Raw genomic sequence first — 15,753 nt, forward strand, 5'->3', positions numbered from 1 at the left:
GACAGATAAATTAAATCCATTGAAGAAGTCATTCACCAAGCTCTTCACTGCATCTCACTAAGTTTAGAAACAGCTTTAAAAGGCCTGAAAGTAGTGGATTATTTTAGTCAGGCTACACAGAAATAAACTCATCCTTCATCTGACATTAAATCATGATTGAGGATGAAAAGTTAGAAACCTTTCCCATGACAGAAGCGACATGTATTCACATTTTTACTTCATCACTTGGACTTTGCAGGTCATGGAACTGTCAACTGTGGTCAAAACTTGAGCCGTTTCTCTCTGAACAGTTAGTGTTTATGACCAGCCTGCTGTGGACTGCTGCTGGACTGTCTGTGAATATGGAGTGTGAACAGGAGTGCTACAGTGAAGAGCAGCACAAAGGATGCCACCTTGGCCCGGGAGTGAAGGTTAAATTTGGCTGATGATACTGAAAGCATCCATCTTCCAGGCCCAGGCACAAAACACAACCCTGAGGACCCACTGGCAGAGCTCTGATTGCTAAGTGCCACTGCTGCTGTGGTACTGACAAAACCTATCATTTTGTTTTACATAAAACTGCCTGTTGTTCAGTTTTACCCACTCATTTCCCAGGTGCTGAATTCCCTCGCTGTACAGCATGAAGTATATTCCAGCAGTTACAGAATAAAATACAACATTCAGGATTTTTTCTTGCACTGGGAGTTTGGTTTTGGAAAGTTTTTTGATGAACTGAGTCTGTATTTTTCTTTGCATTGGATATTTTGGTTAAATGCCGTCCACATGAATCAGTCGTTCTCCATTCAAACAGAGGATGTTGTATGTGCTGCTGTCGGCCGTGCGGACTGATTACAATGTGACGCAGATGTTAAGATAATTATGAGGACGCATCAGAAAACATTCGCAGCGTGATAACACATATCTCTGTGTGTTTTAGAAGTGGCACAGCAAACACCCACTTTCTGCAATTACGATCCTCCGGTGGTCATTTTTCATTCACTGACTTAATCAAAACTCTACCTGGAACACAGGCCGCTGGGAGACGGCAAGGAGAGATGCTATTCCACAGGCAGCCTTAATGAAAGGAGGAATATGCAAATGCTGCTGTAATTTCATTTGAACGTGACTGTTCTCTTCGTGAGCCGTTGGAGGTGTGAGTGGAATACAACGAGCAGTAGGCTGATGAATACAGTGCGTGACTGTGTGCACGCAACAGTGTGTGTTACAGAGTTGTGTTCAATCACATACGCATGCAAATTCAAGACCATGCACCGTTTTATAGACTGCGTGCGTGTGCTTCAGTACAAGTGATGCCGCATATAATGAGCTGTGTGCGGTTGGCCTTGTTGGAATCATGATAATACCTTTGTGTACCTAATTATGATTTTGTGAGTGACGTGATCTATTTAACCACAATACGTTTGGGAGAGCTGCAGCTGCAGGTAATTATTCACTTATTAATCTTTTGTTTTGAATTAGGCCTATTTGATAAATTAGTCAGTCTGTTAAAGGGAATCCACTTTATTGTAACTTTAATTTCATTTTAACTGCTCTAGCCATCATTTATAATATAATTGTACTCAAGAAAAATGCTGAGTTTTTGGAAATTGCTATGTTGTTAACTAGAATGACTATCCAAACTGTAGTGAAGGCTTTAAAAGAATTTAATAAAAGTGCATTTTGATGAAATGGGAGGTCTCACTATATTGACATGTATGATTCCAGTGAATAATTTCCAGTGAGAAAAATGCTGTCTTCATTGAGAGACGATTTTTACAGAAGAGAACAGAGGACTGATAGACTGCTGAACATCATGATGTCACAATGAAGTTGACCTTTGACCTTTTGGATATAAAATGTCATCACCTCATCATTGTGTCCTACTGGACATTTGTGTGAAATCTTGTCATAATTAGCATACGAATTCTTGAGTTATGACCAAAAATCTGCTTAGCGAGGTCACAGAACCTTGACCTTCCGAAATCCAAAATTTTGAAGAAATTCCCTCTGGGAGTTCTTGAGCTATCACATTCACAGGATTGGGATGGACAACCCAAAAACATAATGACTCTGGCCATGGCTATCGCTGACGCAGAGGGATAAAAATATATCACAAAAGTTCAAAACACACGAGCATCAGACGATCAGTTTATTAAGTCTATCCATATTTATCTGCTTTTACGTAAAGGTAAAAATGACAGTGTAAACAATGTAAACTGTGATGAATGTGAACAAAAGACAGTTTGAGTAACAACTGCACCAGTCAATGTTAAGTTTTCTTTCGAATAAATTTGTTAAAACTGTTTGTTTTCAACTTGTGTCATGATAGTGACACACAGGAGGGAGAAGTGCTGCCCAGGAATCAGAGATTGAGAACCAGTTTCAAATTGCCAGATCCATCTGTATTTATCAATGTCAGCATGTTTTTCTGACAGTTGCGCATCACTAAACAATGACGTCCTCCTGGAAACTTAAAACAGGAGGGGTGCATGGCGGAGAAACTACTGTTTCTCAGCAGAGACAGCTGCTACAGAGGGTAAAGGTTCTATGTTGTAATTTCAACATTCACTCAGGTAAGTTTACCAGATTTCTTCTTTAACTAAGAAAACTTAAATGAAAACAAATTCTGTGCAAATATTCTCACATTTCATCCATTTTATATGATGAGTCACAGACAGAGACTAAGACTAATCAGGAATCAATCCAGTAATTGATGAAGAATCGGACCAATAAGCAGAATTGATAATGGCGTTGGTATCAATAAAATCTTGTCAATTCCCATCTCTACATGCCTGCATGCATCCTGTATACACACTGGTGCTGCTGCTCTCCTCTGTAGATCCGCTGTCAGCAAAGATGTTGTGACAAACTTTTCCTCTTTCAAGTGTTGGCAGAGACGGCATTAAACCTTTTCAATCTGGAGTCAGCCACTACATGCCGTGTGAAATATGTGTTTAATCAGTCTGTATTGTTCTCATTGATGCTGGTGGTACATGGGGTATTTTGTTAAGTGCTGCATGCTGCCATCATTTCAAGTCAGCATTAAGTGTGACATAAAGAAATGGAGTGGAAACAATGCCCCAGCAGCTTTAAGTGGCACTGTACCATGTTATTAGAAATTGAAATCATGGATAAGAGCCAGAGGAAAAACCCAATTTGTTGGCCTATAAACTATAATTTCCCTTTTAAGAAAACCTGTATAATACAAATGACCCGCTACAAGAGGCCATTGTGACATTTACACTGATGTTACTGTAGATCAATCAGCAAATATGGCATTTTTAGTTCATCAGTGACTTCAAGTTTAAGCAGTTATTAAACTAGTATTTGTTGACCAATAATAAATGACTTCAGCACTGAGGATGGCTGATGCTGCAGATGCTGAACCCTGAAATTCAGTGCTTTCAAGAAATATTTTGAACATTGTTGGGCATTTTGAAGACATTCAAGTCAGGATTTTCCTCAGAATTTAAAAAAAATGTTTTGTAAACATGTCTTTAATATAGAATATTGGACACTACACCCTTACAGTGAAACCAAACTAATGTTTTAGAGTGACCTTATTCAATGAGTGGACCTCAGGCCAAGTCCTGTCCTTTGATCATTTATAAATAGGGAAATAAAAAGTATATTGTTATGATTTTATTTTAAGTGTATGGGTGTTTACAGTGTTTATTTGAATATCATGATTATCAGCTCTTTAAGCTGAGAAAATGTAGGAGAGTTTTAATAAATGAAAAAAAGAACTCTCAACTTTGTGTTTATTAAAATAACAAGCCACTTCTACTCTGTTATCAGGAAGTTGCATTGTTATTTCCTGTACTTTTATACTTAATCTTTCTTCTCAAACAGTGAACAAACTAATAAAGAGACATTGTTTTACACATTCAAATTCCTTTTTTTTCTGATCTGGCCTTCTAAAAAAGTAATGGAGTGGGCCTGTGTTAGAGCATCATCAGCTCACAGCACACATGTTCAACAATAGATAAACTACAGCAGGATTTTCCCAGGGATCCACTTTTGAAGACTGACATACCATCACAACTTAATCTACAACAGACCTTATTTACAAATCTTGGTAAGATTTAATTTGAGCTTTAATCACCATTTTCACTTCCATTTCTCCATCACCTTATCATATCGTCACTAGAGCTACAACGATTAATTGATTATTAAATCAAACAGCAGCTGTTTTTAAAATCAGAAAAACAGTTTGAGTAATTTTTAAAGAAAAAAAGTCAGAATTCTCTGATTTCAGCTTCTTAAATGTGAATGTTTTCTGGTTTCTTTACTACACAACTCTTTTTTTTGAGTTGTTGACAAAACAAGACATTTGATGTCATCTTGGACACTGATCAACGTTTTCTGACATTTTACAGACCAAACAACTAATCGATTAGTGGAAATTATTATTAGGGGACATTATTGCCAGATCGATATTTTTCACCATTTTTCATGAACAAGTGATCGATAAAACGTGAATACAGATTGATTGGCAATAAATTATTTGCAGGCCCTAATCTTGATCCATGTACAAACATATACAAAACAATATACAACATTTTAGACTACTGAATTATAAGAATATAATTAAGATACTATTCTTCCATAGTCTTTTTATTTATTTGGCGACCCAAATAAAATCTCCTGTGACTCATGTGTCCAGTTTGTGGGAATGACTGAAATACAGCATATAATTAAAGAACATGTTAAAAATACAAGAAAGCAAAGAAATAAAAAGTGTACATGTGTATGTGTGTTTACCGTGCATCAGCGTTGTCCAGTGAACAGTTGCACATGTAACCTTGAACCTTGGGTACACACACCCTGCCGCTGGCACATGGCTGGGAGGCGCACGGGTTGTCGGCCAGCTCGCAGCGGGCGCCATGGAAGAGTCCTGCACACCTGCAGCGCGGCTCTGCAGAGTAAATAAAACATGCCCAGACGTTTGAGACAAGAGCTACTGATCAAAGCCACAGTCGGTTTCCCCTACAGGCAGTAAATAATCAAGGCAAAGGTCAACCTGATCCAGCCAGAGAACACCGGAGTGGGTTTGATATTTAAAGAGAAAAAAATCACCCCAAAAAAACTTCAGCTGTTGTTGTTGTTTCTCTTCTTCCTGTGGATAACTGCTCACAAACAGACAGCAGCTACAAAGGACTCTGTTAACAGGAATAGTTTCACTGAAAACATCAACATCATGTTTTGTCAGTAAGAGTAAGAGCTTTTTTCTCAAGCCACCATTTTGCATTCAAGTTCAACAATCACACAAAAAGAAAACCAATTGAGAGGAGGAAAGAGACCAATTTACCCCCACAGGAGCTGGAAATAGACCAGAGTGCAATGCAACAAAGATATAAACTGTTTTCTGACTCTCATTCTCATGGTGTTGCTCTGCTTTCTCAAAAATGGAAACTGATAGCAATGTTTTGGAAATGCAAGAAAGCACCTAATGAAAGAAAAAGTAAATCACACCTTAAAGTTTTAAAATTATTATTATTATTTTTTTTTTGTTAACTGGCCGAATGGCTCCTGAATATTCATATTTTACCAGCCACTAAATAAATTACCACTGTTGACAATAAACATAGAGTGACAGATTCCTATCAATATATAATTCCTCCAGTGTCGCACATTTTCCTATTGATGTCATTGTTACCTTTGACACTGTGTTTTTACTAATTTTATAAGAATGACTCATTATGAGCGCCTTCATTTTGCAGGGGCTATATGCATTATTCTTACTTAGTTTATTTATTAGAGAACAAAAAAAAAGAAGAAAACAGTGAAAGGGAGCAGGCAGAAAAAGAAGAAAGGAAGGAACAAAGAAAGAAAGAAAGAAAAAAATGCATTCCAGCTGAAGTTCAAGCTACAAGATTTTTTAGATTCACTAAAGGCGACTGCCACATCTGTACCGTTTCTTCTTTTTCCCTGTGTACTCAGGCCGTCGACAGCTCTAGGTACACTAGATATGTTAAAAGCCACGGAGAGAGCGTGGGGAGGATACCAGTGGGTAAATAAAAGGATTTTTTAAATTTATTATTATTATTATTATAGTGCCTCGGATTGTTCCATCCATTACGTTACACTTTCACTGTCAGTAAGCTGACAGTGTTTGTTTGTGTGGCCCTTTTGCAGTGCCAATACTATTTTTTTCATCCAGTACAGCACTCCCCATTTTTTCCTCAAATTACCACTGTTTGTTGGCTGGTGAATGCAAAAGCAAATCTTCCCACCACTTGCATAATTTACCAGCATTTAGGTCGTGGATGTGTTGCTAATGTGCTAATTTTGCGATCCTGCTGTAGATGGAACTTTTATGTTAAGTTTTAAAGTTCAAGTCATCCACAGAGATGCTCAGAGATGTTTTGAAATTACACATCGTCTAGATGAAAGTATTTGTCACGTTAAAGAAGCAAGTTATTGTTTCATTGCAGATATGAGTCACTCTGCACTGTTACATGGACACTTGTGTTTTGCTGGTGGTTTGTAATGAAACCAGTTATTAACAGTTTCATCACTGATATTGCGCCAACGTTGTGGGAACCTTCTGCCTTTATTTGCTTATTTGTCTTGATGCTTTTGTCCAAAAATACTAACATTTACACTCACATACACACACACACTTTGTACCAATGAGTGGTTCAGTGTCTTGCACAGGGACACTTTGACATGCGGGGTCCGAGATCGAACGACCAGCCCCGGAATTGATGAAATATGATATGATAATACAGTATGGCCACCCTTGTTTTTAAGGGTGGGGTGATGTGTCAGTTGGACACTGGGTATGAGAGCACATCCCTTGGAGATTTCCACATTTATCCTACATGTATATCTCCTAATATGACTCATGACTGTAATATTAACCTGTAACCTGCTGGGGATCACAACTACTGTTTCAAAATATTTAGATCAACTATTTTCATTTTCAGAGCATGCAAGTTCATGCTTGATCTTTGGGGACTGTATGTATGGATTATTCTCAAACTTAATGGTCTAGTAATTGGCTTCTGGAGCACTCAACACAAACAAACAAACAAACAAAGATAATTATAGGATGACAAGTAACAAGAATAATGCAGTACAGAATAACATCACAATACACTCGCATCTGCGCCTTTTTTATTCCATTTCATTCCCCCAAACACACTATAGCTGCAGAAGACAGCTCTGGTCCTCATTTGATGCTCCAAAATTGAAACAAGTTCGCAGTGCGAACATACAGGCAGTTTGACACGCATCAAGATGCTTTCAGTGTGTTCTGCCATTTAGAACAATGGGTGTACTTCAAAATGTGAGTGTCAGGCCCCTTTAGTGTGTTTTGGTCTGAAGACGCAAGGAAAAGACACAAGTGAGGGAAACATGGATCCATAATTTATGCAATAATTCAACTGTGCAATACTGTCTAGTATTCTGTACAATAACTCAACAAGGCAATACACACAGTATTGTTATTTACATCATCATATATTGTAGCTTAATGTACATTTTGTACATAATTCTTACATTTATTTCATTATTTTTATTTATTCCTACATTTTTTGCTGTGATATACTGAGAATATTTTTATTTTCCTAATTCTTATTTGTATATATTTTGTTACATTATTGCTCTGTTCTGTCTCTGCTATATATTGTAGAAGAATGTAAATATTTTTACATATTTCTTATTTTCTATTGTCTTATTTCTATATACTAATACATTTTTCTATTCTTGAATGGGAGCTTCTCTAATTTCCCTCTGGGACTTAATGAAGTATTTCTGATTCTAAAGCAGAGACTTAGGATGTAACCTCGGTCTTCTATCCACTTCACTTGCTCCAGTTTGATAACCTTTGACCCCTTCCAAGTTAGTGCTGTGACCAGTTTTGGTTTGAGGTTTACAGACAGCTGATTTCGTCTGGGGTTTGAGGTTCTTTACCAGTGTGGTGTTCATTTCATTTGTTGATGTCTTCCTCAACCACTTCACATCCTGTTTTACTCAGAAAGTAAACAAAACTGAAGCCTCAGTAAAACAGCAGGGGAACAACTTCATATTCTGGAGTAAAAACAAAAAAACATCCACAGCCCTCATTGTTTTTGCCGCCTGTCTGATTACATTAGCCTGACCTGGAAGGATCTTTTGGGAAATAATGTTTACTTGTTGTTCAGCACTGCACCTGAGAATCTGTGCCTGAAGCATAACTGAAATGTGATTTGATGTGATATGATGAATACAGTCCTGAGAAAAGTAATACCTGCCTGTGACCTTCTGTCCTGTGTCCACTGGGGGACCCAGCAGACATTTTCTTATTGTACAAAATTCTGTAGCTCAGTGACCTAACAGGTAAAGCCACAGTGAAGAAAAACCAACATGTGTCAGGTTTTTGATAACAGCTACAGGTTGGTTGGTTTGTTTACACTGTTCTTCTAAAGCACAAAGATCTATATCTTCTTCATAGCTTTATGTTAGGATTCATATCCACCTTCCTAGAAAAAGAGGAAGAACATATTGCCCTCACACAGTCTCATAAACTCATGACAATAATATTACTTTAAAGCTGTTTTTCTATCTGTAAAATTGCAGTGTGTGTTATCAGCTGCTATTCTAAGTAAAGAATAAGGCAAGGCAAAAAAAAAGAAAAAAAAAGAAAAAAGGACGCTGCCATCCTCCATGACACCAGGTTTTTTTTCATCTTTTATGTTTTGCCAAGAACTGATGCATTTGTCCCATTAGTGATAACCTAAATGATAATAAAGCAAACAGTCACATAAAGGGCCATGGGTCAGATAAGTATTTCATCCCAATCAAATCTTTCAAGGCAAAGTTGTGGTTTGTCTCTGAATGACAGTACTGCCGCTTCATGAACTTTGGGAAATATTTGATGCTAGGAAAATGCAGTATGTTGTACTCCTTCCTTCTATAATAATAAGAACCTGACTGATCTGCAGGGTTCTACCTGAGAATCTCTGGCCCTGGAAAGTAAGGTTAGGCAGATCGAGCCCAAAGTATCGATACCTCCGATACAACATCTTGTTTTTGAAGATCAAACTGGCTGTGCAAACAAGGGTGTTTAATTTGTCCATAATTTATTTAATGGCAGCCTTAATGTAACCATTATGTTACCAAATGTTTCTGAGATGCACTAAATTAACATCAGTTGAGATATGAGTTCATATTTTTAAAATCTAATTAAAGAGGCTGTTCTACACTCTGTTAAGTGTGTACATGAAACTTAATATTTTCTTTTTATGAACAGAGGAAAAGTCTTGTACAAGAGGTGTAAAAGGATTTGCTGTTACCTAAATCAGTATGTGTAATGTTCAGAGTAGGTGGGCTGGAAGCCAACACTGCATACTTTTGTGTGCATCTGTTTTCCTCTGGTGTAAAGCTTTCATACAAATCTGTTTTGTTTTTAAAGTGATATATGAAGTAAGTTAAAGGTCCAATTAGCTATCAACTTCCTATGAACAATGTGCTCTTACATGAACAAAGTTGGTGCAGATTTGGATTTTTTTCACATGACACATGCTTGCTATTTGTGTTTCTGTTTGATCTCCTCTGGTCTGAAGTGGGCAGGACTCAGTTGGGAATAGGTGATGTAGGTGCACCAATCAGAATTTAACATTTGACTGAAATACAGCAGATAGTTGTGGGGTTATTTGCTCATGTTGCCAGGCAACAGTCAACCAAATTTCATCACATTCGTGATGAAGCAGGTAAAGTTTTTGAGTTAAACTCAAAATAAGTTGAAACAATTTTTAAGGCTTCAATCTTAAGTTAAATGAACTCTTCAGTGCACTCACCTCCGCTGGCCTCCTCCTCACAGACCCCTCCGTTCTGACAGGGGTTGTTATCGCAGGCTCCTGCCCTGTTGCAGCAATGGTACACCCCGAAGACTCTTCTGCTGCCCATCCCCGCCCACTCTGCTGTGTCACCCACTCTGATTGGCTCCCCATTCAGCTCCAGGCCTTCCAGGCAGCCGATGAAGTTATGAGGGTGCCAGTGGATGTCCAGCGTAGACCCGTGAGTCACAGAAGCGAACAGAAAAGCACCATGTGAACGCATCATCCGGCACGGCTCGGTCAGGGTGGTGGCAGCTGGATGCTGCTGGTCCAGGGTCAGTTTCAGGGCAGTGGAGTTGACTTCCAGCAGGACGCTGTGCCACTGGCCGTCTGACACTGGATCGGATCTGATCAGTAAGGAAGCAGGGGAGGTGTTTCCACAGCTGTACCTGAACCGCAGCTCGCCATCAGTCAGCTAAGGAGGGAAAAATAGCTTCAGTTAGCAAAATGTTCATAAGACTCTTCAGAGCTACAAGACCCAAAACTTTACATTCACAAGAAGAAGCTCTCATCACATTAAAGTTGTGGTTCGGACATAATTAGGTAAATTGATACAATAAAATAAGTCTAATAAGGGTCAAATTATTTTCTAAAAACATGCTTGTGTCATTTTATGGTTCAGGTAGTGAGGCTGAGCTAAAATTAACAATTTTCTGTGAAAAAATAGAAAAAAAAGCTTCTGCTCATTCACTGCTGATAATGATAGATGTAATATTTTTCTTTCTAAATAAAATATAATTTTTTTTGTTATCTAAAACGAATTGTCATTTAGTGATAAAGGCAGAAATGCTGAGATAATACACTCAAATGTTTTATAAAATAATCTAATGCTAAACCATGTGATGTTGCACCACCACACATGAGCAAGTCTGATTCATTACTTTGATAATTAACTTTTTATCTGACTTTTTCTACATGTATTTTGATACTTTTACCATAACGTGGTATCTCAAACATTTATTAGAGGTGTAGATTGAAAAAAATCTAGATGAGCTAGATTTAGGTCTTTTTTGTTGCTTTACTTTGCTGTCAGACAGCCTTTTCTGCTGGGGAACTGAAGCTGTGATCTATGCTCTCTTTAAAGCAGCCAGATTCCTTTTACAAAAACAGTCATTTTACATTGCAGAAGTTGGGACTCGCAAGTCTACAGCTGTCTTAATATTTTAGTTTGTGTTATTTTGTGACTTTGGTGTATTAACATGTTAATTTAGATCCAAACTAATGTTTCTTGCTGCAGACTGAAGCAGCAGTAGACCAGCAGCTCCTGTGTCCTAGGAGATAAAATTATATGTTTTTTTCTAGGAATCTTGGTGGCTGTGAAGGGAAACTAGACGGTGGCTTCAGGAACCCATCAGAAGAGGCTGTCTGACTGCAAAGTAAAGCAGTGAAAATGTCCTAAATATAGAATACACTTAAACTGATATTGATTTCTGTGAGGTAAAATGAGTGCATTTGTTAAAGGAGTCTGGAGCAACAGAACGGTTTCACGTCCCTGTTGTTGGCTCAGACTCAGAGGCAGATTAAGTGAGGGCAGAGTGCACCTGTTTGAGTAGGACAACTGTTTTTTTTTTAAATAATTGGTAAGTGGAATTAATTGCTTAATTAATGTAAATGAGCATAACCACACCCCAATATGAGTAAACTGTAACCTAAATATTACACTCATAGGAGTGTACCATTTAACAGGATCTATTGGCAGAAATGGAACATGATAAAGGTATGTCTTCATTACTGTATTATCACTTCAATTCTTCTACCAGCATGGCAGACATGTTAGTTGAAATCTGCTATTTCACTGCTAGATGCTCCTAAATCCTACACTCTAGTCCTATAAATGACAATATTTCAAATTTAGATTCAAACTAGTTTCTAATACTTTTTTAGAGGCTTACTATTATGTACATCTCATAGTTAGAAGGCTGTTGTGGATTTGGGTTTCCAGAGACTTTAATAAATGTATTAAAACACAATACCTTGGAAGAGTTAAGCTCTTTAACTTTCTGTTTGTAAAACAGAAAGTTAAGATCGCCTAACCTCTTATCAGCTAAAGTAGAGGCTCCAGATTACACATTATGTAAACAGTTTTGTCTCGGCTTATATACTCTCTCTTTTTTATGAGAGAGTGTTTGGGCGAGTGGGGAGAGATAAGGACAAGGTTCTGTTGAGTTAGAATTTTAATTTTAAGTTAGTTGTCTTGCTTTTGAAGAATAATAACTGTGACTTTAATTCAATATACTTTGTATTCAGTACATTTTTAATAAACTCAGATGAAACTTTAAGGCAATATTGTTTTTTACTGAGTCATTCTAAAGTATAACCAATGATCATCTAACCAGTGATATTTTTTTTATGTATGCATTCACAGTTTATAAGCTCCAAGTAATGTTTTTATGATTCTCTGCCTTCAGGGTAATTCTGCTGTCCTAATGAGTTTTCTTTTTTCTTTTCTTTACACTTTATCACGTTAAACTGAGGCGACAACTTTCGATTTAGAAATCAAGTGAAAATTCTTTCTTCTCAAAGACTCAAACCGAACAGAAATTCATTTGAAAGTTTACATATCTGGGTGTGTTAAACATGTCATCATCTGTGTCAGTTCACTTGGAATTTTAGACTTTGTTGTTCTGTATTTTTGCATCATATTGTAATGCTTATTATATTGATTTCTCTGGTGAATTATAGTAATCTTTGCTGGTGTTATTAGCCCGCTGGATGCATTGATTTGCTGGTTTGAAAGTCAGAAGACGTCTAGACATCTTGGTTAAAGCTGGGCCAAAGTGAAAGGTTCTTACATGTTTAGATCACTGTTTAAACAGCTTTATTTCAACATGGAGTTAGAATCTTCTCTACGCTGAAATAAAGTCCTTTAAATGCTGCTGAAGCAACATTAAGATGTAGCAGTTTTAACCTGCAAATCATCAACGCTGCACTTCTGTTTTGTGTTTGGTCTGGTCTAAGCCATAGACTATATAAAGATGGATGACACGTCCCCACCTCCTCCCACTGTACAGAACTGAAGCCATATCCCAGATACAAGCGCTGCCATCCTGCACTGGTGACGTCATTTGGAGCCAGAGTCTGTGCAGCAGGTCCTGCCTACACAGCCAGCCTACTCAATCATGTGAAACCACCTTTTTGTTGCATCGACCAACTATTAAAACCAAATTAATCAGAAAAATTAACACCTGCAGGGTTCAATGCTAATGCTTTTTTTTTTTTCATTTGCCCAGTTGGGCAAGTGGGTCAAAAATTATTTGCCCTAAGTCAATTTTTACTTGCCTTTGCACAAACTGATTTACTTACGAATGAATATACATACATATATATACATATATATTATACATTATTTAATTAATCTCTATTTTGATAATTGGTTAATAAGTTTGAGTAATTTTTTAATAGAAAAACATCAAAATTCTGATTCCAGCTCCTTAAATGTTAATATTTTCTGCATTCTTTATTCCTCTCTGACAGTAAACTGAATATTGTCTTGAGGACGTCATCTTGGGCTTTGGGAAACAATGATCAACATTTTTCGCCATCTTCTGAAATTTTTTAGACACACAACTATTGATCGATTAATTAAGAAAATTATCGACTTATTAACTGTGAAAATAATCATTAGTTACAGCCCTACTACAGTTAACTGTCATGTTTAATGTAGAGCTGCAACGTACATAAAATGTCGCAGTGAAAGTAATGAAAAATGTCCATCACAGTCAAAGGTAATGTCTTTAAATGTCTCATTTTGTCAGATCAAAGCCCTGATTGGACCCCCTAAAATGACAAAAATCATCTTTGGGAAAAATGTATTTGACATGTACTCTGATGTTTTAATTTGGCTTAATGTCCCACCTGTTAACATGGTGGGGGGGCTTTACTGCAGCCAGCCACCAGGGGGCGATCGAGATGTTTTGGCTTCACTTTTGGGGAGCTGTCATGTCATCCATCTTTATATACAGCCAATGAACTAATTATAAAATCAGTGCTGCAAGCTTGGTAGTTAGTATGGAGTATAACAAATACTGGTATGTACTGTGTTAAAGATTCAATATTTATGCACCAAAGTAATAAATAAACAAGGATGTGAATTAAGCAATAGGATCAAATGAACCAGTGCCAGCAGCTGACAGCCTGTGGAGGTTTAAGAGAAAGACAAACACTTCTGTGGTTTTGTTGACAGGTCCTTTGTGTTACAAATAAAAATCTGCTCTCACTGTTGGCTCCCCATGTTCTCCCGGTACAACATCACACAGGGTGCAGAGTCACACACATTTATTCAGCACTTCATCAACATCAGCGGGATCCACTCAACGCTTCTGCATGCTCAGCATTCCCACAAACTAACAAGCCAGCGGCTTTTTTTTATTCATGTTTTCTTTATGTAATGGAAAGCTCCTCATATCTCCCCCATTAAATATACAGAGGAAATGTGTATTTTGCAAATTGCCAAGCATCATCCCATTGCGACGCTGAAAACTGCAATGCATTATTGATACCAATCTGCTTGGTTCCTGCTTCTTTAATTGCTGCAGGATGCTGAGCTTTTCTGTCTTTATTTTGCAGATCTATTTTCCGTCTTGAGGTTGTATTTTTTTGCTTTCTCTTAAAACTCTTTAAGTAAAACATGGACAGGTTGCTCAGCATTCAGCCTCTGCAGGGCATCCTCCGGGCGACGCTGCTCTGTTTTTAGTCTAATTCCCCGTGGCTGGAATGATGAAAAATACCAACAGGAATGATTAATTTTGGAGGAACAGATCCGCAAACATCTTCCAATGGATCACTGATAGCTCACAGTGAGGAGAGGAGAGATGAGGGCTGCTCTGGCTTTGGCTTATCATGGAAAGATGCCGAAACGCTCCCTGGCACAAGAACAAGTGAAGACCTCGAGACATCTGAGGCGCCTGTCGCTTGTCTTTTGATCTATTTTACATGACTTGGTGTGACTTCTGGTGTGATTTATGGTGGATATTTGAAGGGAGATAGCACAGTTTGATGCTCTCAGGATTTTACAATATCAGCACAGGCGGTGTAGTGCGGGCACTGTGTCAAGTCTTACTCCACAGGGACCGAAGCTCTACAGTATCAGTGCTTCATGACTCCATAAATCACTAATGCTGCAAGCTTCCTGCAGGGAGTTTTAATACTGCTGGGCAAAGCTCAATATTCAACATCGGCTGCTACATTCATGCATTCTGCTTACATGTGATGTATGTGCACACTTGCACACAAACACAGGCTGGGAGCACGCCGGGGGCAGCTCTGCGGCTTCACTGAGTGCACTCACTCGTTTGTTGTGATACATAATAGCATATGGTAACATGGAAATAGCTTTGTCCACTAAGTGAAAGGTCACATGTCTTATTCTCTTAAAGGGATAGCTAGGATTATTTGAAGTGGGCTTGTATGAGCTATTTGCCTATAGACGAATCTGGCCACCACTTTGTGTGTGCCGCCATTGCTGTGGCGGCACGTCGTGTCCAGTACCCTTGGTGTCTGTTGGTTGTGTGTAGACAGGAACCTCAAATCTGCGAGACTCTTGCAAGATCTTGTGGGGCTGGAGTTTCTCTCTAGACACTGTGTTCTGCGAGGTAAAATTACTGATTTCATGGAGTCTGGTGACTTTGGAGAGAGCAATATTTGGCTTATATAATGGTGGTTTCTCATTAGCTGTTTGAATGCAAAGTAAATCTGTGAAAATATTCTGAATATAGCATACACATAGGTTTTGTGTTCCTACACTTTTACCACAGTCACGTTCAAGCACTTTTCAAGGAGCAATCTGAATCTTTCCCAGCACCTTCGAGCTGTGCAAAATGACATTTCTATATGCTCAAAATGATTAGGCTCCATTTCATTTCTTCGTCACATTAAATCAGATGGTATTGCACAAGCAAGGCTCGAGCAGAATCATCCTCATCTTGTGACTTAATCTGACGCTCTTTAATCC

The 15,753-nt window shown here is 38.1% G+C and overlaps 1 protein-coding gene across 1 annotated transcript in view; it reads right to left on the reverse strand.

Moving 5' to 3' along the window:
- fat2 (FAT atypical cadherin 2) overlaps positions 1–15,753 on the reverse strand; it is a 147,111-nt gene that overhangs the window by 16,436 nt on the left and 114,922 nt on the right. The window contains exons 23-24 of the mRNA XM_084719817.1: positions 9,765–10,218; positions 4,744–4,897 (exon numbers count right to left, since the gene is read on the reverse strand). Of these exons, the coding sequence (XP_084575943.1) occupies positions 4,744–4,897; positions 9,765–10,218 (608 nt within the window). The remainder of the gene's footprint in view (positions 1–4,743; positions 4,898–9,764; positions 10,219–15,753) is intronic.

Source organism: Lutjanus erythropterus, chromosome 5 (assembly GCF_056507025.1).
Source record: "Lutjanus erythropterus isolate fLutEry1 chromosome 5, fLutEry1.hap2, whole genome shotgun sequence".
Classification (NCBI taxonomy): Eukaryota; Metazoa; Chordata; class Actinopteri; order Lutjaniformes; family Lutjanidae; genus Lutjanus; species Lutjanus erythropterus.